The 25,842-nt window shown below is 41.2% G+C and overlaps 1 protein-coding gene across 2 annotated transcripts in view; it reads left to right on the top strand.

Moving 5' to 3' along the window:
* Positions 1-25,842, top strand: part of LOC121167119 (polyphosphoinositide phosphatase) — a 124,172-nt gene that overhangs the window by 26,435 nt on the left and 71,895 nt on the right. For both annotated transcript variants that reach the window (XM_040996499.1, XM_040996500.1), the window contains exons 3-10: positions 1,640-1,763; positions 10,836-10,992; positions 15,221-15,271; positions 17,795-17,943; positions 20,107-20,235; positions 22,880-22,980; positions 24,529-24,691; positions 25,056-25,153. In XM_040996499.1, coding sequence (XP_040852433.1) covers positions 1,640-1,763; positions 10,836-10,992; positions 15,221-15,271; positions 17,795-17,943; positions 20,107-20,235; positions 22,880-22,980; positions 24,529-24,691; positions 25,056-25,153 — 972 coding nt within the window. The remainder of the gene's footprint in view (positions 1-1,639; positions 1,764-10,835; positions 10,993-15,220; positions 15,272-17,794; positions 17,944-20,106; positions 20,236-22,879; positions 22,981-24,528; positions 24,692-25,055; positions 25,154-25,842) is intronic.

Here is a 25,842-nt window from a genome sequence, read left to right as displayed (position 1 = left end):
GGATTCCGCGTGACTTGATTTTGCTTCTGCCATCAGGAGATGGTCCATGGCTGGGCCTTCATGCAAAGCTCCTTGCAGCTAGAGGAGACTCCTGAACTACTGCCTGCATTTCCCTCAGAACCTAACAGCTAGCATCGAGCACCTTTTCTGATGAAGTACTAGATGGTTAACACAATGGAAGCTGTTCTCAGCAGGACACTACAGCATCCAAAATTAGGCATACAGAAGCAACACAAAAACACAAAACTGTTAGAGTATGGCACAGTGCAGCCAGTGTGGAAGAGTTCATTTAAACTTTTTCAAATGAGAGAATACAACTTGTTGTCTTCTGAAATTCTTATCTGTGAATACTTTTGAATCCGTGTGAATTCCTGATGCATATTAGTAGTTACATCGGGGACGCATCTCCACTGAGCTCTTTGCAAAAAACTGTTTTTCCATGTTGTAACAATTTCTTGTAAAGATTTATTTAGGGGCTGATTGCAGGTAAAACTGATGACTGTACCAATGGCATCTCAAATGCATGACAGTTCAAGTCCTAGCTGCTCTACTTCCTGTCTAGGTCCCTACTTATGATCTGGGAAAGCAGTGGGGAATGGGCCAAGTAATAAAGCTGCTGGCTCCTGGTTTCAGATTGGCCCACGTCTGACCATTGTGGCCATTTAGAGGAATGAACCAGTAGATGGAAGATTCTTTCTCTCTCTCTTTCTCCTTCTCACCTCCTTCCTCTCTTTTCCTCCTTTTCTGTCTGTAACTAATCTTCCTCCCACACCCCGTGTCTCTCTCACTTTCTCTCTGACATTTCACCTTTCAATTAAATATATTTAAAAAAAATTATTTATTTGAAAGGCAGTAATACAGAGACAACTAGGAAGAGGAAGAGATGGAGGAAGTGTGATAAGGAAAGAGAGAGGGAAAGAGAGAGAGAAAGAAAAAGAAAACCTTTTATCTACTGGTTCACTGTTCCAAATGGTCACAATGACCAAGCTGGGGCCAGTTTCCCACATAGATGGTCCTAACACTTGGGCCAACTTTTGCTGCCTTCCCAGGTGCATTAGCAGGGAGCTGGATCGGAAGTGGAGCCAGTGCTCCAGTATGAGATGCTGGCATGGCAAGTGGTGGCTGAACCCACTGCACCACAATGCTAGTCCCTGATGTTATAATACCTTAGGATAATTTATGGTGACTCCCTATACTCCTCCCAAGTGCCCTTACCCTTGCCACTGGCCTGTGTGTGTTTATTAATAGAGGGTAATGATTCTTGGCTATATTTGGAGTTGGGAAAAGTTGCTCAAGGAGTCCTTTGTAAAGCTAAGAAAAGCAATGCAGCTTCTCAGAAAAAAAAATGCACACCTGGTCTAAACTTTATATAAAATTGGAAGACACTCTCAGGCTTCTTAAACATTTTCTGCAGATCCCTAAAATCTCTGACTCAGAGTTATAAGGTTTTGACACAACTTTTCAGTGCAGCAGCCTGACCTTAGCTGCCAGTGTGAAAGAGCTTGTTGGCTTTCCACACTGTAGCTTCGTCCCGCGTTACAAAAGACTTCTCAGGCAAGCGAATGGCTGGTGATTCTGGTAGGCTCGTGGTGGCAAATGAGGAACGGGCTCACAGATGACGACATATGCTCCTTTTCAGCATGTGTACACGCAGCAAGAAGTGAGGGAGCTCCTGGGCCGCTTGGACCTGGGCAACAGGACCAAGATGGGACAGAAAGGATCCTCTGGGCTGTTCCGTGCCGTCTCAGCGTTTGGCGTTGTGGGTAAGAAGTGTGGCAGCCTCTTGCCACCTACTTTTATTTCTTTCTCTGCATAGTCCAACTCCACAGGTTGTCTGTCTTGGGGCTCCTGACCCATCACCCGTAGGATTTGGTTGTTGCACATTTGATTCTTCACCCATCAGCTACAGAACAGCAGGTGTGTGGTGTCTGCTTTGGTGTTCACTCCTGCTCAGTTCTATACTGAATATGAACAATTATGCAGCCTTTTTGGCCTTTGAAGATTCTGCTCTCTGACTTGCTGTGCAATTATAAAAGTACAAGTTAAGGGCAGGCATTGTGTGGTAGTGGATTCAGCCTCTTCTTGGGATGCCTGCATCCTGTATCTCAATGGCTGCTTTCAGCCCTGCTTGCTCTGCCTCCCATCCAGCAGGAGTGTGAATGTGCCTGGGAAGGCAGCGGGTGGATGGCTCAAGTGCTTGGGTTCTTGCACCCTTGTGGGAGACCAGGATGGAGCTCCTGGCTCCTGACTTCAACCAACCTGGCCCAGGCTTAGCTATTGAAGGAGTGAATCAGTCCATGGAAATACTCTCTGTCTCTCTCCTCTTTACCTCCCACTCTTTCTGTCTCTCTGCCTGCCTTTCAGATTTTAAAGTAAGTAACTTTTTTTTTTTAAAGTAAGTTACTTCCATATCAAAGATGGACTCCCAATGAAACTTAAGTGTATCTTGATAATAGGATGCTGAACTCTGTGTCATTGTCCGTACCTGCAGTGTCAGGATATACTTAAAAGCAGAATGGTGAACTTATGACTGTTTATGAAGGACTGTACTATTATAACATAGGGGAAATCAGTGCAGGGGAAGGAACTTGGGGAGTGGGTAAGGGAAGTCCCAGAGCCAATGGAATTGTACCATAAAATAAAAAAAGGCAAGAAAATTAATAAAAAATAAAGTAAGTTGGCTAGTTGTGCATATTTGCTATGCCAATCATCAGTTGAGCTAACAGATCCAGTAAAATGAATTTTAAAAACCAAACCATTTTTTTACAGGGCAGGTGGCAGCCGTAAAGGGTTCCAACTTTCTAGGGGTAACTGCTACTCTGACTCACTGGAAAGCTTTGTTCTAGATAATCACAAGTAGGCAGGAAAATGAAACGTCTTGCTCTCCTTGGACCATGTGAGTCATTTTGACATAAAGAAGCGGTTTCAAAGAAGAGGTTTCTAGAAACATGACATTCCATAGCTGTGCCAACTTCTGTGCTAACTTATACTGCGCCCTGGGTCGGTTTTCTCCTCCAGCTCTGACAGTTTTTTAAGATTTATTTTACTTTTATTTATTTATTTTCAATTTATTTATTTTTATTTGAAAATCAGTGTTAGAAAGAAAGGGAGGGAGGGAGGGAGGAAGAGAGAGAGAGAGAGAGAAGATAGATCTTCCCATCTGCTGGTTCACTCTGCAAGCAGCTGCAACTGTTAGAGCTGGGCCAGTCTGAAGCCAGGAGCCAGGAACTTCATCCAGGTCTCTAATATTGAGTGGCAGGGGCCCAAGCACTTAGGCCATCTTCCACTGCTTTCCCAGACACATTAGCAGTGACCTGGACTAGAAGTGGAGCAGCTGAGACATGAGCTGGCATCCACATGTGATGCTGGCGCTGCTGCTGAGGCTTACCCTACTATGCCATGGCTCTGGCCTGATGATGATCTCTTTAACTGTGATCTTGCCTTGGTTTGAGCCTCTTCATTTTGATTTTACCCAAGTGTCTTCCCCCAACCTTGAATGCTCTAAATATACCTTCACTTTAGTGAGATGCACTGCAGTTCTTGGTCTGCCTTCCCACTCCTGTGGATTTGTTCCTGGTTGATGCATGTCAGAGGATAAAAATCCCTGAAACAACTCCATCATCGTAATTGAGAACCAAGCTCTGTGGTGTTAAGTTAACAGTGCCGGAGGGCATGCTGGAGTTCTGGGACTCTGGCTTCAGCCTGGCCCTGCCCCTGCTGCTGTGGCCATTTAGGTGTGAATCAGCAGATCCACGAGTGGATGTGTGTGCCTTTCAAATAATATGTAGATATTTAAGTAAAAAATTTAAAAATTTCCATAAAATTAATACTTGAAAACTTTTTTTTAAAGATTTATTTTTATTATTATTATTTTTTAATTGGAAAGGCGGATATACAGAGAGGAGAGACAGAGAGGAAGATCTTCCGTCCGATGATTCACTCCCCAAGTGAACGCAACGGCCGATACTATGCCGATCTGAAGCCAGGAGCCTCTTCCAGGTCTCCCATGCGGGTGCAGGGTCCCAAAGCTTTGGGCCGTCCTCAACTGCTTTCCCGGGCCACAGGCAGGGAGCTAGAAGGGAAGCGGGGCTGCTGGGATAGAACGGCTCCCATATGGGATCCCGGGCATGCAAGGCGAGGACCTTAACCACTGCGCCACTGCGCCACTGCGCCGGGCCCGAAAACATTTTTTTTTAAGCTAGTCTAACCTGCAAGCACCAGCATCCTCACATGGGCACCAGATCATGTCCCGGCTGCTCTACTTCCGATCCAGCTCTCTACTTATAGCCAAGGAAAGCAAGAAAAGGATGGCTCAAATCCCTGCACCCACGTGGCAGAACTGGATAAAACTCCTAGCTCCTGGCTCTGGATTGGCTGTTGTAGCCATTTGGACCAGCAGATGGAAGATGTTTCTCTGTCTCTCCTCTATAAACCTGCCTTTCCCATAAAAGTAAAATAAATCTTAAAAAACAAAAACAAGTTAGGTGCCTTGGACCTGGAATAGCTGGGAAAGATTTGTTGGAGCAGATGGAACTCAAGATGGAGTGTGAAAGAGGAATAAGGTGTAGACAAGGGCAGGGCAATGGGGGGATCTGCAGCAGCAGCCAGCCAGGCATACAGCTGCCCCTGCGTGTCGGGGTGTTGGGCAGTGGAGGGGGCAGGCCAGGTTTCTTGGGCCCCTCTGTAAGCCAGAGACGAAGGCAGTTAGACGTCACCTCTCCGCTGACGTTACCTTGTTTTAAATCTTTAGAAATTACAGATTTACCTCTGTGCTGCTTTTATTAATTAATACATGTTTAAAGGATATCAGTATTTTTTTTTTAATTTTCTTTTTTTAAAACTCATTTATTTGAAATGCAGAGTGACAGAAGTGGAGAGGGGGGAAGGAAAGAAGTGAGAGACATCTTGCATTCACTGGATCACTTCTCAAATGCACACAGGATCCTCATGGAGGTCTCCCACGTGGGTTACAGAGACCTAAGAACTTGAACCTTCAAATTCACTGGTTTCCTAGGTGCATTAGGAAGAAACGGAATCAGAAGTGTACGAGTTGCTTTGTCTCTGTCTCCTCTCTGTAAATCTGCCTTTCCAATAAAAATAAATAAAAAGTGTGGGAGTTGGGATGTGAAGCAATACTCGCCCTGGGCTGTAGGCTTCTGAAGCGGGAGTTTAAGTTGCTGTGCTATAATGCCCGCCCCATCTCTGTGCTTGCTCACCCTACAGACTGTATGTAATGTGGAATAAGTGGTTTCTGTAGGTGTTAACAACGTTAGTAGGAATGTGGCAATGCTGTAAAGTTTCTAGTTCTTCAGTTTTCTGATTGCCATTTTCTATTTTGTGACTGTGTTTGTTGGAGCTTGGATTATATTTTGCTGTATTTGGAGTTTGCTTTTCTCAGTGTGCACTAGTGGCTGCTCACGTGAAGTCCATTTATGTCTGTGTTGTGTCTCAGTGACTGTCAGGCGAGGTAGAGGGTGCTATGGTTTCCCCTACCCCCTTGTACTGGACCCTTTTAGATTCTCCAGCTCACCCAAGGGCACCTGTTGATGGGACAGGTGTTTGCAGGTCTCAGTATGTCTGCATATTGTCATGGAAGGTGCATTTCATAAATTCTATGTGTGTTTAATTCTACTCCAAGTCCTATTCATATTTGAAAATTCAAGAAAAAAAGAAAGGTCAAAATAAAGTATAACTTTACCCAGTATGCATGAGGGCCAATACTGGGGCCGGAAGGGCTAGGCTAGGCTAGGCTGTAGCCCCCACCAGTGTGAGCTGCAATTGGGGGTAGGCCGGGCCTGACCAGGCTATAGCACCCACTGGCAAAGCAGAGGTGAGGTGGGCCTTGCCACTCTGGGACACAGCACCCACCCAGCACATGTGAGACCAAGGGGGAAGGGGTGAAGTCAGTAGGAGGGCTTCATAGGGCTCCCCTGCTGGATCACCACTCCCACTGGAGAGTGTGAGTTGGGATGGGTACAGACCAGGCCAGGCAGGGCTATAACACCTGTTGGCCTCATGTGAGCTGGATTAGGGAAATGCCAGGCTGGGTTGACTGTTCCTTCTGGTACATGCATAAGTCAAAGTGAGTATGGGTTAGAGCATGCCCAATTTGGGAATCCTGGGATGGTGTTGGGTGGCTATCCTCCATCCCAGGGTGCAGAGGCATTTAGGAGGCTGGGTGTGGCTTCTCTCCTTGTCTCCCCTCCTTCCCCCAGATACAGGAAAGAAAAAAAGAAAATGTGGAAATGGTGATCTCACCCACCTTCCTGTAGCCCTTGACCCTTATCACCCTAATCAACTATGTAAAAATCATCAAAAATAAAAATAATTAATGGAAAAATAGTAGTTATTTAATAGATTATTCTTATTCCTTTAAATATTGATATGTTACTATAGTATTTTGGATGGAAATTTCCTAAGGTGTAGATAATATTGAGTGCCTCATGAACCAGGGTTTACTATTCAAAATTGAAACTTCCTTGATGATTAAGTGTAAGGAAGTGAAGATCAGTTATTGAATTCTGTTTAAAAATAGCTGCCCTTGGGTGTTCTGGAGTTGTCTTGGGACTGTTTGCCTTTACATTAACTAGCTCTGAAGACTGTTCTGTTTTCATGGCACTTTGGTCATTTTTCTTATTCTTGACATGTTTGTTTTTGGCAATATTTCTTGACATTTTAAAAAAAGATTTATTTATCTGAAAGAGTTACAGAGAGACAGGGAAAGATAGGGAAATAGCTTTTATTTTTCTGGTATACTCTCCGGATGACTGCAATGGCCAGGACTGGGATGGAATTTCATCCAGGGTAGTGAGTAGTACGGGCCCAGACGATTGAGCCGTGGTCTGATGCTTTCCCCAGGTCTTTAGCAGCGAGCTGGATTGTAACTGGAACAACTAGGAGATGAACTAGCACTTAACCTGCTATACTACAATGCCAGCCTCATTTTTAATGTCATGTAAGCAATCTTGTAAAACCAAAAGCTTTATTTGAATCAACTGATATCCAATTTTGCAATAGATATTATTATTTTTAAAGATTTATTTATTTTCATTTGGAAGGCAGATTTTACAGAGAGAGAAAGAGACACAGGTTTCCCATTGGTTGGCTTACTCCCCAGATGGCCACAATGGCCAGAGCTGAGTTGATTCAAAGCCGGGAGCCAGGAGCTTCTTTCTGGGTCTCCCAGTTAGGTGCAGAGACTTAAGTCCTTGAGCCATACTCCACTGCCTTCCTGGGTCATAAGCAGGAAACTGGATCAGAAGTGGAGCAGCTGGGACACAAACCAACACCTACATGGGATGCTTGTGCCACAGGTGGAGGATTAGCCTGCTTTTGCCACTGTGCCAGCCCCTGTAGATGCTATCTCACACACAAATGTTAGTAAATAAACTCTGGGTTAGGATGGAGGTGTCTCCATGTTTCCTGTGAGGTAATGTTCTTAAAGGTGTCTTCTTTGCCATCTTTGTTAGTTAGAGACCTCTTGGGTTTGAGACTGTTTTTGGATGGGAAAGTAAGTCACTGAGCCTACAAGTAAAGTGAATACATTAACTGAATGTTGTTTTTATGGTAATGCATTGAATGCATTCTGGTTTAACCATGTAAATACTATTTAGAACTAGTGAAAAGTGAATACAAAGCTAGTAAAAGTTTATATTTTTCCCAGTACTATTTTATAAATAATAAAGGACATTGAATCATAAAACACAAAATACTTTGAGAAATATATAGTCGAGTTGTCAGAATAATGTTTGTACAAAATGGCTATAACAATAGTTTTCCATTCTGTGCCAAGTTCTCTACCAACTTTTTTAGCATGACTAGAGTGTTTTCATTGGGATGTTTTGCATTACCCTTATGGTTGATTTGATCCGCATACTATAAAACTGTAGAGGTATAATTTGCAACTCTCTGTAATAAAAGACTGCCTTTTCCCCCAATACATTACCAATATGCAAACTACTATGGAAGATTTGAATGTAGCTTGTACACATGTGACTCAATGTATAAATCTAGTGGTAAATATGCCAACCAGCCTCTGTCCCATTCTGGACCAGGCTATAGATCTTAAAATCAGATTTTAAACCCTTACCCTCAGTTTGTTTACATGATTGAAATTCCTGGGCCAGCTATTCATCTTGAGGCCATATATTGAGTATTAAGCACTTTAAAGGCTTTCCTTTGCTCAGCTGTGGATTATTCAAGTCCTGTAACCACCCTGCTAATTCCTGCTCTGCTGCGTTGCAGTTTGGCGGCAGCAGGGCATTTTGGAGCTCACCTGGGATCTTGAGTGTCCATCATGAAATCGCAGTACCTGGTGGCCTTGCTGGGCAGCTGCTGGTCTGCAGTCCTGACTACTCTCAGCTCAGTCACCGTTCCCACCTTTTCAGGGCTGTGTCCTTTCTCTTTCATTGTAGGTCGTCAGAGATGCTCTTTCAACTTACCAGGTTGGAGGAGCTTTGTGATAAAATAGGGCGGAGGCTAAGATGTTTTCTAAAACAACACTTTACAAGATACATGGAAGACCCACTGATGACAGAATGGGCCTTGGGAAGTGACGTTGGAGGTGTCACTTGCGTTCTTGAGAGTGATATGATGCAGAAGTGCTATGATTTTGTTTGTTTGCATTGTAAGCATTTGTGCTTGAAGCTGAAAGTTGCTTTTATGCTGTGTGTTTGACTTCTCACAAATCATGAAAGGAAATATAGAATGATACAAACAGATTGGAACTAGTAATGTCAAGTTAAAGTTCAATTGGAATACAGGTTGAGAGCAATTACTGCAGAGAATTTCATATAAAAATAAATGTTTAGAAAGAAAGAATAAAAGGAAAGCTAATTTATTTTGGAAATATTTAGTATTTAAACACAATTGAATTCTCCTCAGTTTTTTTTTTTTAAATGCTGCTTCCAGGAGCCTTACTTCTGTAAGTTTTATCTCTTAAAAGGAATAACTGCTTCTCCTAACTTGCTCTTTATGAGTTTGTCATCAGCTTTTTTCCCCTTCTCATTTCCTCCTCCTTGTTTTGGCTTGTCTCCAAGAAGAAAATAAGCAGAAGTGAACATTTTTTTTTTTTCAAAGTGTTTTGTGGATCTCTAAAAGGCAAGTTTTTTTTTTTCTTTACTAGAATTTGTTTTCTTAGTCGCATGGTCCATATAATCCTCAAGACAGCTTTTCATTATAGATTTTAATTCATTCATGTTAATATATTCAATTACTAGTTTCCTGTTTTGGTTGGCTTAGAATAAGAAGGCATAGACAATAGGTATTTGCCAATTCTAGAACACAGATCTATACCACAGGATCCTAGGCTTGATAGTGTGTGTGTGTGTGTGTGTGTGTGTGTGTGTGTGAGAGAGAGAGAGAGAGAGAGAGATAGAGAGAGAGAGAGAGAAAGAGAGCATGTACAAGCACTTATATGCTGTTAGAGTGTGGGTAAAATGTTATTGTTGGGCAGTGTGAGGTTCCTTTGTGTGGAGAAAACTGCTACTTTGCTAGGCCAGGAGGCACCTGGACTTTGGGAGGATTCCACTTTAGTGATAAATTTGTTCTTTGCTGTCCTGCAACTTTGTGAACCCAGGTGCAGGGGGGCAAGGGCGCAATTCTTCTCTGGTCCCAAGAACAAGAGGAAGATAAGGGTGTGAGAATGGGATGAGCCATACAGATAATGGGTATGGGAACAGAACAGGCTGCCTGTGCCTGAAGGCCATAAAAATTAACATGTCTAAGGTTGTTACTTTTGATGTATTTCCCAGCCCCAAATGGCCTATATAAACTTCTGTCTTGGGCTAGTTCAGGGTCAGACCGCCCCACTTGGCTGGCCTGTGTGCCCCAAGTGGGATCTGACCCCAGCATGCTGGTGAAATAAACTCTTTGCTGTTTGCATTACCAGCAAGACTCTTTGTCGTTCTCTGGGGGTTGACTAGCTTGCACCCTGATTTCCGGGGCTTTAGCCTGGACCCTAACAATGGAAGAAAAATTTTTTATTTATTTATTTTTATTGGAAAGACAGCTCAAATTTATGGGGAGAAGGAGAGACAAGAGAGAAAGATATTCCATCCACTGGTTCATTCCCCAAATGACTTCAATGGCCAGAGCTGAACTGAACTAATCTGAAGCCAGGAGCTTCTTCCAGGTCTCCCATGTGGGTTCAGGTTCAGGGTCTCAAGGCTTTGGGCCATCTTTTACTACTTTCCCAGGCCACAAGCAGGAAGCTGGAAGGGAAGTGGAGCAGCTGGGATACAAACTCGCACCATTTAGGATCCTGACACTTGCAAAGTGAGGTCTCCCATGTGGGTGGCAGGAACGCAGTAATTAAGCCTGGGAATTAAACTCAGCTTTTCCCAGGTGGGTGACAAGGACTCACAGAGCCATTCTCACTTAAGCCGTTAGAGTTGCCTTCCCAGGTCTGCGTTGACAGGAAGCAGTCAGGAGCCAGAGCAAGGTAGCAAACCAAATACTCTGATGCTGGATACAGGCAGCTTAGCTGGTGTCCTAACTGCTAGGCCAAATGCCCAGCCCAATAAACTTAAATTTCACTTCTCTTCTTCTCATGCACTTGTGAAGTACCCCATGTGTCTTGTTGTTTAAAGTCCCTCAATCCTATTTGGAGTGAGACTAAAAAGAATGAGTAAAAGTTGTTTAAAGTAACATTTTAGGCGAGATAAATGTTAGTGAAAACATATTTCTTGAGAATGATTGTAAGACAACTGAACATTTATGTGGTTATAAAGTCTAAAACCAGCAAAGTAGGAAATGTGTACAGTTTTGGCATTTGAAATTTGTATGCAAATGTATTATTAAGTTTATTAAGCTTCATTTTTCCTTTTGTTTCATAGGGTTTGTCAGGTTTTTAGAAGGGTACTATATTGTGTTAATTACTAAAAGGAGGAAGATGGCAGATATTGGAGGTCATGCAATATACAAGATTGAAGATACAAATATGATCTACATACCCAATGATTCTGTACGGATTACTCATCCTGATGAAGCTAGGTAAGTTCTTGTGGGAACTGCTTGCTTTCAGTGGGGTAGAACAAAATTGTCAAGGTTCTGTGAAAAGGTCAAGTGCTGATTCAGCCACCTGCAATGTTTGTTTAAGGGGTTTTACAGCCCCCCACTGTAACAGCTGAGTCAGGCAAGGTCCACAGTGGCTTTAAATTCAGTAGGCAAAGGGTGGGTGTTCAGCCTGTTAACATGAATGCGTCCCGCCCATATTGGTGTACTTTGGTCTGATTCCTGGCTCCCCAACTCCAGCTTCCTGTTAGTGCAGACTCTGGAAGCCAGTGGGAATGGCTCTGTGAGTCCTTGTCACCCACCTGGGAAAAGCTGAGTTTAATTCCCAGCTCCTGCCTTCGGCCCTGGCACGGTACTGGCTGTGGAGAACATTTGGGGAATGAACCAGTGGTCGGGAGCTCCTGCCCACCCCCTTTCTCTGTGTATGTATTTCTTTCTCTCTGTTTATTAAATAAATAAATAAAATGTTAAAACCTCAAGACATTCTATGAGAGGTTATTGAAGAATGGAATATTCATTCATACATATAAACCTATGAAACTACTGATCTCTAATAATTTTAAAGGATAATATTCTTATAAGGAAAAGAAAAGCAGACATGGTTAAATGGTCAACCTTATCACTAACAATGATAGAAAAAGTGACATTATTTAATTTCTTTTTCCAAAAAAAATTTCATTTATCTGTTTCATGAGAAAATGATTAATTTTTCATGTTCATTGCAGAGGTGGGGAATGGGTATTGCAGACCCACATGGGCCCCTGGCTGAGATAGAGCGGGACATGGAGGGGAGGCTGAGTGAGTGAGCTGTGTCTGTGGTGGGGATGTGGGGGGAGAAGGGAAGAAGTGGAGTGCAGCACTCCCTGCTGTACGTTAGTGGCTAGGAGAACTGAGATGGTCTGTTGACACCAGCTTGAGAGGTCGTTGGATAAGACGTGACCTGTTCTTCTGTCTTCACAAGGGTACCTTCCTATTCTTTCTGTGTAAGTGCTGAGGCCTGTTGGCTGTCCAGGTCTGCCTCAGACCATCCACAGGCCTAAGTGTTTTTCTAGAACTTAAAGTGTTTTAAAAAGAAAAGGAAGAAGGGATCAGGGCAACCAGACAGTTAAATTTATAGTAATTAAGTTGTTCAGCAAACTATAGGAAGACTGTTTTGCTGTTGGTGGTGGCATTGGCCGTGATTAATGAACAGAGTTGAGAAAGTCTTGGAAAAGGATATGTTTTATTACAGAAAGCAAAATATGATAGAATAGTCATTATAAAGACCTAGGCTTTCCATTTGAATAAAAATAAGGTTAGATTCCAGTCTCTGACAACGTTGAGAAGCAATTCTACAAAGAAAGTCTCAAGAAAAAAAAAAATGTTTTCATGACCCTTGGTGGAGGATATCATTACCAAAATTTTAAAAAATGTAGAAATTATAAGGCAAGCAATGTTGAATTTGATGCTATCAAGGTAAAAATATCTTCACAATTAGACAGATTTCAGAGAAGAAACTGCAGTCTGAAAGCAGGTATTTGTAGCATATCATAGAAAATGGGAAGAATTTGTACCAATTAGTAAAAGATTAGTGGCCCAACTGAAAAATTGTTATGAGTTAGGAACAGCATGGAAGACATTCTGATTCTATTTCAAGTGGCACCATTCAATTCTCATTAATCAGGTTGGAAATTATGGACACAATGAATTACACAGGATGAGTATAAATGAACTACACATTGTGAGTTGGAGTGACAATATTTCAGCCACTTAGGACAATTTTACACATTCTGGCAAAATTGAGAAAATGTGTATTCTCTACAAGTCAGTTGTTCTGCTGGTATGCATGTGCCCTAGAGAAACTCTGAGCTATGTGTACAAGAAAACATGCGCTGAACATATAATGGAAGACTACACAGAATCCAATGGTTTCTCAGTAGAGGAATGAGTAAATAAAATATGCCATGTATTGCATGATGACTGTGCATCAATTAAAATGAACAAATTAGGAACCGGGGCGGTGGCATAATGGCTGAATTCTCACCTTGCAACCACTGGGATCCCACATGGGCCCTGGTTCATGTCCAAGCTCCTCCACTTTCCGTCTAGCTCATTGCTTGTGGCCTGGGAAAACAGTAGAGGATGGTCCAAAGCCTTGGAATCCTCCACCTGTGTGGGAGACCCCTGAGGAAGCACCTGGCTCCTCTGGCTGTTGTGGCCATCTGGGGAGTGAACCAATGGATAGAGGGTCTGTCTGTCTCTTCTTCTGTCTGTGAATTGCCTTTCCATTAAAAAAAAAAAAGGCAAATCTTAAAAAAAAAAAGAACAAATTAAATGTATAGATTTCAACATAGCTAGATTTAAAAATTGAGTGAAAAAGTGAGTTGTAGGGCAATTGTCAAAGTTGGAAATGATTTATGGAAGTATTGTATTTAAAAGTTAGTATTGGGCCCGGCGCAGTGGCACAGTGGTTAAGGTCCTTGCCTTGCACGCCCGGGATCCCATATGGGCGACGGTTCTATCCCAGCAGCCCCGCTTCCCTTCCAGCTCCCTGCCTGTGGCCTGGGAAAGCAGTCCAGGACGGCCCAAAGCTTTGGGACCCTGCACCCACGTGGGAGACCTGGAAGAGGCTCCTGGCTTCGGACTGGCATAGCATTGGCTGTTGCGCTCACTTGGGGAATGAATCATCAGACGGAAGATCTTCCTCTCTGTCTCTCCTCTCTGTATATCTGCCTTTCCAATAAAAAAATAATAAATATAAATCTTAAAAGTTAGTATTGATTTGAGAGAGAGAGAGAGCAAGCATGAGAACACACTCCACATGTTAGTTCAATCCCCAAATACCTGCATCAGCTGGGCTTGGCCAAATCCAGGAGCGTGGATGGCAGGGACCCAGCTATATGAGCCTTCATTTCCTGCTTGTTTCCTCCAAGATCCACGTTAACAGGAAGTTAGAATGAGACCTAAAACAGAAGTTGACCCTCAGTACTCCAAATTGTGACATGGACATCCTAACCAGCATCTTAATTCCTAAGCCAAACATGCATCATTAAATAGATACTGTAATCACACAGTGTATTGCTATCAGTTATTTATTTTTAAAAAGTCTTTTTCAAAGATCTAACATAGCGAGAGGAAGAAACACAGGGAGACGGAGAGAGGTTCTCCATTCGCTAATTCACTCTCTGAATTGCCACTGGTGCAAGTCTGGCCCAGACAAAAGCCTGGAGTCTGCAGCTGTATCTGGGTCTCCCTCATGAACACAGGGACTCCAGAACTTAGTTCATTCTCTCATGCTCTCCTAGGAGCATTGGCAAAGTGCTAGATTGAAAGGGAAGCAGCTGGGACGTGAACCAGCTTTCGTATGGGATGTTAGTGTTGCAGGGTGTGGCTTAACGCACTATGCCGCAACATTAGCCCCTACAGTTATTTAGAGATCTCTGTGATAAAGCTAAGGGCACGTGTCCTGTGAGGGTTCATACCCTCACCGGGAAAATGATTGCTTGTGTGTATGTGTGTTGGGTGTCCCAAAGGGGATGCTAACCTTTAGAATGTTTCAGTGATATCATCTTAATAATGTTGAACTGAACTTAGAAAAATGTGAACATTTATTAATCCTGGGGGTTAAATATATAGATTTCTAATGTTTTGTACACTTTTTTTTTCCACCTTAAAGACATCTCAACTGAAAAATGATGGCGACCCTCAGATATTTTGCTTTTTTTTTTTTTTTGCACTTTTGTCTTTATTTTTGGGGCATTTACAAAGCACATTGCTTCTGTCCCATGCATGTTCCAGGCGTGGCTTGCCTCTCACTGCTGTGATTGCTGTTGAGCAGCAGGCTTCCTCAGGAGTTCAGGGCTTGGGGAGGGATACACTACATACTTGGAGTTGTTGGAGAAGTTCATGTCCCAGGTACGGTTGGACTTCTTGAGCTTTCGTGAGTGTATTTATCAACAAAAATGTGTAAATATATGTCAAACTGTGAAGGAAAACAGAATTCAAGTATCCTTTACTCCAGTTGCTTATGACCAGAAGGGTTTCAGAGTTTTTAGTTTTGGGCATTGGGGCATAGATCTTACCAGTTGAGTACACCTTATTTAAAAACCCAGAAATCCAAAATAGGCCAAAACTTTGAAGTGTTTCTGGCATCATTCAGAGTTTCAGACTTGGAATGCTCAGCTCATGGTATTGCATAAATGTAACATGCTCTGCTTTTGTTCTTAAGGTATCTTCGAATATTTCAAAATGTGGACCTGTCTAGCAATTTTTACTTTAGGTGAGTTTAAGCTTAGTTTTGTTCCTATTGATTACATAACTGTTTATGTTACTTTCAGGAGGTAAAGGTAGAATCAAAGAATACAAATAGTACTTCCTCTATTTTTAAAAACAGGCCAAATTAGTTCATCTGAAAGCATGCAAACACAATTATTTGTTCCTTTAAAAAGTCTAACTATATATGCATGTTGAAATGGATAAATTAATATTTATTCTCACTATAAAAATCATGTTTGTTTTGAATACAATATGATGTATTTTAAAGAAGTATTCTCATTTTGTGTTTTTTAATCTCAAATTGAAATTTGCATTTAGTTTCTACCACAGAGTTGCAATAGTTTCACAGTTGAATTTTCAGTTAATAGTGTGGCAAAAGTCAGTAACACTAACTTCCAAAGAGGAAGAACTGTGGTAATACCACTGTACTGTTGGGGGCATTGTGAATTAATAGTTTCCTGAAGAGGAATGTAGCATTAAGCTCCTGTGACAGTATGTCCTAAAAATTAATCAGGAGGGAAAATACGAATCAGCTAGTAAAGAGATATTTGTGCCGTCCCTATCAGAGATAGCTCAGGTAAGAACACCAACCAATCCAGGAGGAAATCAAATATTGGTAATTGAAGAAAAAGCAAATAAGCCAAGATTGTTATGATGAAGTATTACACCTGCGTTGAAATGACTGATATGTAGGTCTGGTGGATGCAGTGATTGCACTAGATGGAAAATTCTGTCACCTAGCATACCTAACCGAAGGAATAGAGCAGATGGTAACATGCAGCAGGAAGAACTTGAGTCACAAAGGGCTGAAAGAAGACCCTGAGCAACTGCAGCTACGAGTGTTGCAGACTGACAGGATACTTTGCACTTTTGTTCATGTAGTTGACATTTCTTAATGAGATAAAGGAAAACATGTCTGTTCTACAGGGTGTAGCGTGTTGTCACTGAGGTGAAACTCAAGTTCTTTGAATTGTAGTAACGAGCCTGTAGAGGAAGGCTTTGCTCTCCCCTGATGGCTTCCTGGCATGCTTTCATTGTGCTGGTCCCTGATGTCTGCCCTGCAGAAAGCTTCGTTTTGTGTTTGCAGTGCCCATGGATTGTCTCTACCTTGTGTGTCTCCGTTAGTTCTGTTCCTCCACTGAGTACTCTAATCACATTATCCCATAAGCAAAACTATGTAGGTTAAACTTTTTGGGTCTTATGAGCAGGATATTAAAAGGTTTTTCTAATTTGTTAGGACTCAACTAGAACAAAGCCGTTATTTTAAACAGAAAGAATTGGGCCTGGCATGGTAGCCTAGTGGCTAAAGTCCTGGCCTTGCACATGCTGGGATCCCATATGGGCACCAGTTCTAATCCTGGCAGCTCTGCTTCTCATCCAGCTCCCTGCTTGTGGCCTGGGAAAGCAGTTGAAGATGGCCCAAAGCCTTGAGACCCTGCACCCGCGTGGGAGACCCAGAGGAAACTCCTGACTCCTGGCTTCAGATTGGTGCAGCTCTAGTCACTGCAGCCACTTAGGGATAAATCAGTGGATAGAAGATCTTTAGATCTTTTTCTCTTTGTCTCCTCCTCTCTGTATATCTGCCTTTCCAATTAAAAAAAAAAATAAACTGGAAGAATTGATTGCTAAAAGTCAGACTCAAACTTCATAATACAGTTTTCATTCCTTTGAGATTAGATGCTATCAAAATGAGCTGATCCACCCAGCAAATGTGTTAATATTAAATTTTACAGATGACATAGAAATCAATTTTAATAGAATTATATAAGTAAGGAATAATAATTTACATATTACCTTTCAGATTAATTTGTAATCATTTAAAAAAAGACTCAGATATTTAAAATAAAAATTTGCATAAATCTAAAATGTACTTTCTGAAATTCTCTACCAAAAAATTTATAGCTAGAAGTACTTGTAGGATGATTAATGTTGTGATAGCAGAATCATAACAGGTTTCTTTTGGCCTAAAATAATCTTATCTATACAGAGATTATTAGAGTATTTGGAAGGGCAGTTATGGTCCTAAGACATGTTTCACTGCAATGGCCTATGCTAATTGCCTATTCCTATGTTATTACATTTACTCGAAATACAACCATTAATAATTAATACAGTTATTTTTGTTCCTCAGTAAGCTAGGGTACAGAAGCACACTCAGTTACAGTGGGTGTTGAATCATCTAGCAAACCTCATTCATATATACCTGAAAGTTAACTCCCTTGTACAGCACCATGAGCTTATATCTCTGCGAAGCAAAAAAAAAAAAAAAAAAAAAATCAATGTAGGTTAACCGTTTTGTGTTTTATATATATTGTAATATGCAGATATCTAAGTCATCAAATGAATTTTAAATTTTCAATTATGTTCATATTCTGCTATGTCTTATGGTGCTCATTTGAACAGCAGTACATCTCTGTAAAGTAACAGGTGCCTAAATAATTTAGTTCACAGGTTTTATTCCATATGGGAGCTAAGACTGTGAAGTAGGTTTTCTCTTTTAATTCTTAAATTTCAATTCTGTTCTCAGTTACAGCTACGATTTATCCCACTCACTTCAGTATAATCTCACTGTCTTGCGGATGCCCCTGGAGATGTTAAAATCAGAAACAACCCAGACTCGCCAGGAGAGTTTTGACATCTTTGAAGATGAAGGGTTAATCACACAGGGTGGAAGCGGTAGGTGGTTTTCATTGTGTTTATTCTGTGTTGCTGTGGCCTGCCAGAGATGGTATCTCACTCAGTTCACTCACATTTTTGTCATATTTCTGCATCCTTCCATGGGGCTGTTTTGGATATGTGAACTTGACCAATTTATTTTTTACAGAGATCATTAGTCACCGTGTGATTTCATTTGTAGGCCAGCTAGAAAATTATATGCTGAGATTTTGTAGCAAGTATTCATGTCCTTTTTGTGAGGAATGCATTCAGGTCTAGACTTTTGGGGAAGTTTAAATGGAGAATTGTCTTCGTGTTTGTTTGCTTTGTTATGTTTTTGGATGTTGGAAAAGATACATCACCTAGTTCTCTTTCATTAAAGGGACTCAATCAGCATGGCCCAAGTTTTAGGGAGGTTACTGTGGGCTACCTATTATTTGCTAGACATTCACACTTAAATCTCTCTATAGTCTTCCTAAAAGCCTTGTTAGAAAGAAAGCTTGGTTAGGAAATTGACACCTAGAGATGAAGTTACCTTGGCCAATGTGCAGGGAAGACAGTGTGGTAGGTCCGAGGTTTTTGCTACTTCTGTAGGTCCCAGCTTGACTCATCAGTGTCTCTTAGGTTCTGCCTCCGGCTGGACCATATAGAATCTCTGTAGGACCAGCAGCTGCCCTGGAGACCTTGGCCGACACTAGATGAACAGGTGCTTTTGTCCTCCATCAGTGGTTTGGTCACCAGATCCTTGAGGTGGTCTGGATTATCAGTGATGTGAAGAAATAATTTCAAGCTTAAGTTAAGGGAATTTTGCTGAATTGGATTGTATAAACCTAGTTAGACAATAGTATCTTTTTCTAAAAATAAATTTTTTAATTTGCTTATTTGAAAGGCAGAATTATCGGGTTCTGCTGCTTTCCCAGGTGCACTAGCAGGGAGCTCAATCAGGGGTGGATCGGCCAGGACATGAGCTGGCAGCTCCCACACAGGATGCCAGCACTGTAGGAAGTGACTTAACCTAATAAGTCAGAGTGCTCTTGATAAGCCAGAGTTCTCTGCTCGATTAGTAGTATTTTCATGCTCCTTGCTCCAGGAAATTTAAATGGCAGTGATGAAGATACGGGTACAGAGGTAGAATCCAAACTAAAGTGGCCCCAGAATGTTTGTCCTTTCAGTTTACTCCGTAAGAGGCTGTGTCTGTCCTGGTACTTTGTCAGAGATTCTGGTCCTCTCCAAGAAGACTGAATCTCATCCTTGGCCTTGCCCTTGACTCTTGGAAGTTACTACTTGATTGGTTATTTGACCCATGGCCAAAGCCAGCATGCATCCTTCCTACTCATGATCATCCAGATCACATGGATTTGTTCAGACACCTGTTCAACACCTGTGTTTTGATTCTCTTGTGTGGTACGTTGTGTAATACATTGACAGATCAGAGAAAGTTCAGTTCAGTTTTTACAAATCAAAGTGCATTCAGCATAAACACTCTTCACAGATCAGTTTTGAGGGAAAAAAAAAAAAACGAAAAATGGTGTTGGTTGATAGAACTTTTCGAGTCTTTTAATCCTAATCATATAGATATGCTTATTTCTTATTTTCTACTTCCTATGCATGTAGAAAAATTGATGTATGTTTATTGTTTATTTGCATGTGCTGAAATCACATTATGAAATGAAGTTTTTTTTTTTTATTAAATAGAAAAGCCTAATATAGGAATGGCCACCACTTATGCGAGCACGTACACGTTGGGCTTGTCCTAGGCACCCAGTGCTTAGAACAGTATGGGCATGGGTGAGGAGACAGGGGAACACTCCTGATCACATGGGTTCCTGTACTTGAGGCAGAGCAAGAGCATGAACCAGGCCCTCCAATTCTACAACCCTGTTCTCTCAGCTGCTACTCTCTGCTGTCTCTTGGCTTTGTTGGTGTATTTGTACTCATGTCCTTCATTTCCCTGTCGCTTCCTCTTCTTGTCAACTGAAAACTCACACATTAGAAAACATGTGTCTAATGTGGTTATGAAATTAGCACAGTGTTCCTGAGGTGGATTGAGTGACATACACTGAGTTACCTGCAGTAAGATTCCTGAGGCATCTTATTTTGAAGTCAAAAAACAGAGGTCTAAGAACTTGCAAATTAGTTGAATGCTAACCAGTTTCTTTCTTTTTATGATACTTTATTTTTCAGGTGTATTTGGGATCTGTAGTGAACCTTATATGAAGTATGTGTGGAATGGTGAACTCCTGGATATAATTAAAAACACCGTTCATCGTGACTGGCTCTTGTACATTATTCATGGGTTCTGCGGCCAGTCAAGTATCCTTTTTGTATAACTTAAAATACTTATTATTAAACTTGTGCTGTACTAGTTTGTAGAAAGCTACAAACAAATCATGAGGTTATAATGATCCCTGTGGGCCTCCCACTAGGAAAACTTAGTAAGGATGCCATGCAATAGAAATACAAAGAGGAAGGCAGAGTATTTGAGCAGAAGACATTTTATGTGCAGAGAAAGACTAATAAGAAGACAGTGCTAAGTGCACTGTGAGTGATATCGATAAGCAAGGATTGTGTTAACCTGGGAGAAGGAGCAAAATGACCTACAGGTGTGGAGGAAGCAGGTCTTGGAGGACTTAGCCCGGGTACGCTGCAGAATTGGGATCTTTACTGCGGAGGTGGTAATGGTGAGGATGGGGGTGGTGTGTGTGTGTGTGTGTGTGTATGTGTAGGAGGGGGTTGTCGATCAGTCCTGGGTTTTCTGTATTGAATGTTTAGAGGTAGAAAACTACTTGTACTTGTCAGTGATCTTGTGGCTTGTGTATCCATCTCCCAGGAGGTAAGGTTATACAGTGAGAAGGACATTGGTGGTAACCAGACTGCCTTGGTGGTCAGGCTAAGTGTGGATCTTGGATTCCGTGCTAGGTCTTTGGAACATTCTTTGTGAATGAAAGTGTCAGTTGCAAAGTAGTATTCAGGAAGCTCTCAGCTGGCAGCTGTTTTCAAGCTGCAGTGCTTAAAATGAGGCTGGAACAAGGGACACAAGTAAGGAGGCACTTGCAGTTATTCAAGAGGAATGAGTCCAGATTGGAAGGCAGTATGGTAGATCAGAGAGATGGAGGTAGAGCCTTGGGTTAAGATGTTGAGTTCAGTTTGAGAAACACTTATTTTTTCCTTCCACAGGTTCATTTAATTTCCAGCTACATTGAAACCAGTCAGATGCAGGTGTGTCATAGGATGTAGGGTGGTAGCATTTACTGTCCCACAGTGGAGATTTCTGGTTAATATTCTTCCTTGTATCATAGATTTATTTATTTTTATGTGAAAGGCAGATTTACAAAGACAGGAGACACAAGGAGAAACCTTCCATCCTCTGTTACACTCCCCAAATGGTCACATTGTCCAGAGCTGACCTGCTCCAAAGCCAGGAGCCACGAGCTTCTCGTAGGTCTCCAGTGTGGATACAGGAGCTGTCTATTTTGTGGCAATTGTGAGGCAAGAGAGTCTAGATGAAGACACAGAAGTTTTGAAAAGAGGGAGAGTGAGATTTTTATGCTCTACTTAAACATTAGGCTTATTGCTTCATAATCATTTTCAATCAGTGAGTAATGTCTTAACCACTGGACCAAACTACCCATCTCAACCAATGTTATCTGCTTTGTCATTCACTGCATAACAGGATTGGGCCTTGAATGATTTTTGTCTGTTTCCAAAATTAAATCTACCTGGGAAGAACAAAATATTTTCACCAAGAATACCCATAAGAATATGCTAGAGTCTGGAGGCTGTTCCTAAAAAGTAGTTCTAGATTGTTTTATGTTTCCAATAGCCAGCTCAGATCCTGGCATATATTAAGCAAAATAAATTCTTGTAATTTAAAATAGTGAACATCATTACAGATTATAATTTCAAAGACCATTATTTTAAATGATGCATCTAGTTCCCTGGTTATCACACATTTAATAAATTTTGGAATCTGTATGATGACAGTAATTGCTATTTATTGAACGTTGAACATTTTATCACACTACTTTATCCAGTCTTCCTGACCACCTAGGAAAAGTACAGGTTGAGTATCCTTTGCCTGAAATGTTTGGGATCGTCAATGTTTCAGATTTCAATTTTTTTGGGGGGTGGATTATTTGAATATAAATAATGAGATATTTTGAGGATGGGACCAAATATGAAAATGAAATTCATTTATGTATTATATACACCATATGATCCATATTATCTGAAGGTAATTTTATATGATATTTCTAGTTATCCTGCATTTTGGTTGTGCCCATCACATGGTCAAGTGTAGCCTTTTCCTCTGCAGGATCATGTTGATTCTCAAATGTTTTGGATTTTTAGAGCACATTTCACAATAGAGAAGCCCAACTTATAATGACTCCATTATTTCTTACTCTGTTTTGCAGGAGGTGAGATTTGGGCTCAGAGAGTTAAATAAGATGACCTAAAAAAAGTTGTATGTGGGTCAAGCAGTTGACGTGGATTTATTCAGGGTTTAGGTTTTTGATTGCTTACACGGTGTTATGCTCATTCTAGTCCCTCAGTATTACATGCTGCTGCATAATGTATACATCCCATGAGGTGGCACCTGTTCTCTGAGAGGCCTGTGCTCTCTAAAGACTAGAGGAGGATTAAGTGTACTTGTTCACATCTGATGCCTGGCTGCAGGGAAAGGGCAGATCTTCCCCTGGCTAGTAACTTGACACTTGCTTATTGTTTTCATCTGAAATTCTATGAAGCCTTTCTTTAGGTAAGGCCTTCTGATCTGCATGATAGTGAAGATTAGACCTATAATGATTCTATTATTTCTCTTCCATTCTTTGGTGGCACTTTCAATATTCTTTAGGCCATTGGATGAGATTTATGTAGGTGTGCACTTAACGAATACCAATTCTCTTAGTCTTAGTGACAACCACAAATGGTAAACAACTTTAACTTGATTTCTAAGAACTGTTGATCTATGGGCGACCAGTGTATGTCACTCTAATAGCTAGAAGATCTAGCAAGTTTGCTGGAACCCGCTTTCTCAAGAGAGGTGCAAACTGTGAGGTAAGATGACAAACAGAATTGCTGTTGATATTAACTTTTTACATCAGTTTGTCTCATAGCTAAGGCAATGGGCAATTTTAAAAAGCAGAATTTCTCAGTTTGGGATAGTATTAAGAATAATTTTCCAGAGTATCAAACTTGTGAAAAATATGACTCATTTACAGATGTTCCAAGAAGTCAGCTTTCCTGGAGTTATACGGTGTTTTAGGGCATTTAGAAATGCGTAATGTCTTTTTAAGATGAGCAATTTTTGTTATATAGAGAAAAATGCATGTTTAACGTAGAGATAAAACAACAGATTACCTTCACCCAAGGAGTGAAGTAAAAGACAGTGATTTTGTGTTTGTTCATGGAAGAGTTTTTTTTTTTTTCAAATTTATTTACTTGAAAGTCAGAAATACAGTGAGAGAAGGAAAGACAGAGAGAGCCTCCATCCATTGACATTAAGAAGCTCAAGTGTCCACAATGGCCAGAGCTGGACCAGTCCGAAACTGGGGGCCAGGAACCTCCAGCAGGTCTCCCACATAGGTTTAGGGGCCCAAGGCCTTAGGCATTCCACTGCTCTCCCAGTACATCAGCAGGGAGCTGGATCAGAAGTGGAGCAGCCAGGGCTCTAACTGGCTCTCATATGGGATGCCAGTGCTTTAGGCAAAGGATCAGCCTGCTATGCCATTGCACTGACCTTGAAAGACATTCCTGATGAAAGCATAGAGTAAATCAAGGGGATAACCTTTGCCCTCTGCCCTTCACTGTCTAGATTGTTTTTGCTGTTCACCACAGAAAACAAGCTTTAAAATTCACCATGTAACCATCAGCCATGTCATCTGCTCTGGGTACGCTATCTCTATTTGTGGTTGACAACTGGAGTCTTGAGCAGATGTGTGATTGAGTAGACAGATTGAATGAGGCATTGGATGTTGACCCTGGTTCAAAATAACAATATTGTGTGTAAAATTATACTAGCAATGTAAATTATTTTCACTGGTACCTTAAGAAAAGTCAGAATGTTTGCTCCTAATTGACTATTCAAAGGATAGTCAGACCCAGCATTATTAATGCACCCAGCATTATTCTTGGTCATATCCATATATAAACAAATTGCCTGAAAATCCTTTCTCTGTGCTTCTGTGCATTAGGCATGTTTTAAATCTTACTATTTTGTTCTTTCATCTGTTTTTGGCTTTCAAGAATTGAATTCTGATAGTCTGGTTTTCCTCTCCTTTTGTTTGATTCATGAAATTGTTTTTCGTTTTTCTCATTCCCAAGCATTTATGCCAGTCAAGCTGTCTTTGGTTTTCTACTTGCATTATTCGCTACTTAATTTGATCCCTCTCCCCCTGCCAGTGTATTTGCTGCTACTTTTAATTGCTCTCCTGTCTTGCTTTTAAATGGTTTTGCTTTTCTAATATACACATTGAAATTGACAACATGTACCTATTTGAAGATCTTTGATGAGTAGGAATGATAGTTTCATAGTATACTTGAATTTTTTTTCCATTAAAAAATCTTAAGAGCATAAACTCTCTTTAAATGTTCTTTTCTTCCCAGGGTGATGTTGCAAATGAGGTAGAGACAGAACAAATAGTCTGTGATGCTTCTGTGATGTCTTTTACTGCTGGAAGCTACTCTTCTTATGTGCAAGTTAGAGGATCAGTTCCCTTGTACTGGTCTCAGGACATATCCACTATGATGCCTAAACCGCCCATCACATGTATGTGCAACAACATTTTAAAAATTTTTTTTGTTTTTTTTCCAATGCTTACATTTAGAAATAAAGAACTGTTGTCATAAAAATCTCATAAATCCTTAAGTTTCAACAAGATTTAGTCCCAAAAAGTAGATAATTTATTTTTATGCAATCAATGTGTGTTTGATTTTTGACTGCTAGCTAATTATGTGTATTTCTCTTCAGTAAGGAGAGCGTCGTGTCAGTTTAATAAATGTATGATGAATGAGTGCGCTGTGCGCACCTCAAGAGGGTTTTGGGAAGTGAAGTTGTTAGAAGAGTTGAATTGTGTTCCTTTAAACATCTTGGGCATGTCATTCAGGTGATTTTCGTCTTTCTCCCTCCACAGTGGATCAGGCAGATCCTTTTGCACATGTGGCTGCCCTTCACTTTGACCAGATGCTTCAGCGGTTTGGCTCGCCCATCATCATCTTGAATTTAGTGAAGGTATGGTGGATTCTCCTGCTTGCTTATGGGAGCCAAGCACATGTTTCCTCAGCACAGGGAAGGTCAGGATCTGGCCCTCACTGCTCTCCAGAGGAGAGGTTGCAGGTTATTGTTCCATGATGACTCCTTGTGCCCCAGGTGTCTGGACTGTGGCCATTTGTCCTGAGGTTGTCCTTGACCTCTGCCCAGTGGACCTGAGTATTCAGTTGTATGTTCCCAAAGCAAGCAAATGAGTATCAGGCTTCCTAGTGTTATGTATGAATTAGGTGTGGGTGAAATTTATATATTAGTGTCCAGTGAGAAGAAAGCCTGAGGCCACTTCTGGCTTCTCTGAAAAGTCATAAGAATTCCTGGACAAATAAATACATAGTGACAGGATCAAAGGGCAGGATACAGAAGTCAGGGTGCTATTGTCACTCAAAAACTGAGGTAGCATTAAGAAACCCAGACACCATGGGGACATTGGTCTTTGTTTCTTTATAAGAATACATTGACTGGTAAACAACTCATGTGGCATCCATCTATAGGCTTAGGATGGAGTCCGCACAATTTTATCTGCCTTTATTGCAACCAAGCGACTGTAAGAATCTCAGCAGCAAAGAAAACACTGAGAATGTGAAAAACAAAGATTTTATTATGAACCTGGCAGTGGCTAGGAACCTAATAGTATCTGAGAGTTTGCTTAATAA

The sequence above is a fragment of the Ochotona curzoniae genome, unplaced genomic scaffold, assembly GCF_017591425.1.
Source record: "Ochotona curzoniae isolate NIBS_2020 unplaced genomic scaffold, NIBS_Ocur_1.0 patch336, whole genome shotgun sequence".
In the NCBI taxonomy this organism is placed as follows: domain Eukaryota; kingdom Metazoa; phylum Chordata; class Mammalia; order Lagomorpha; family Ochotonidae; genus Ochotona; species Ochotona curzoniae.
Note: the sequence above shows the minus strand (reverse complement) of the source record. Positions and strands in the feature narration are given on the sequence as shown.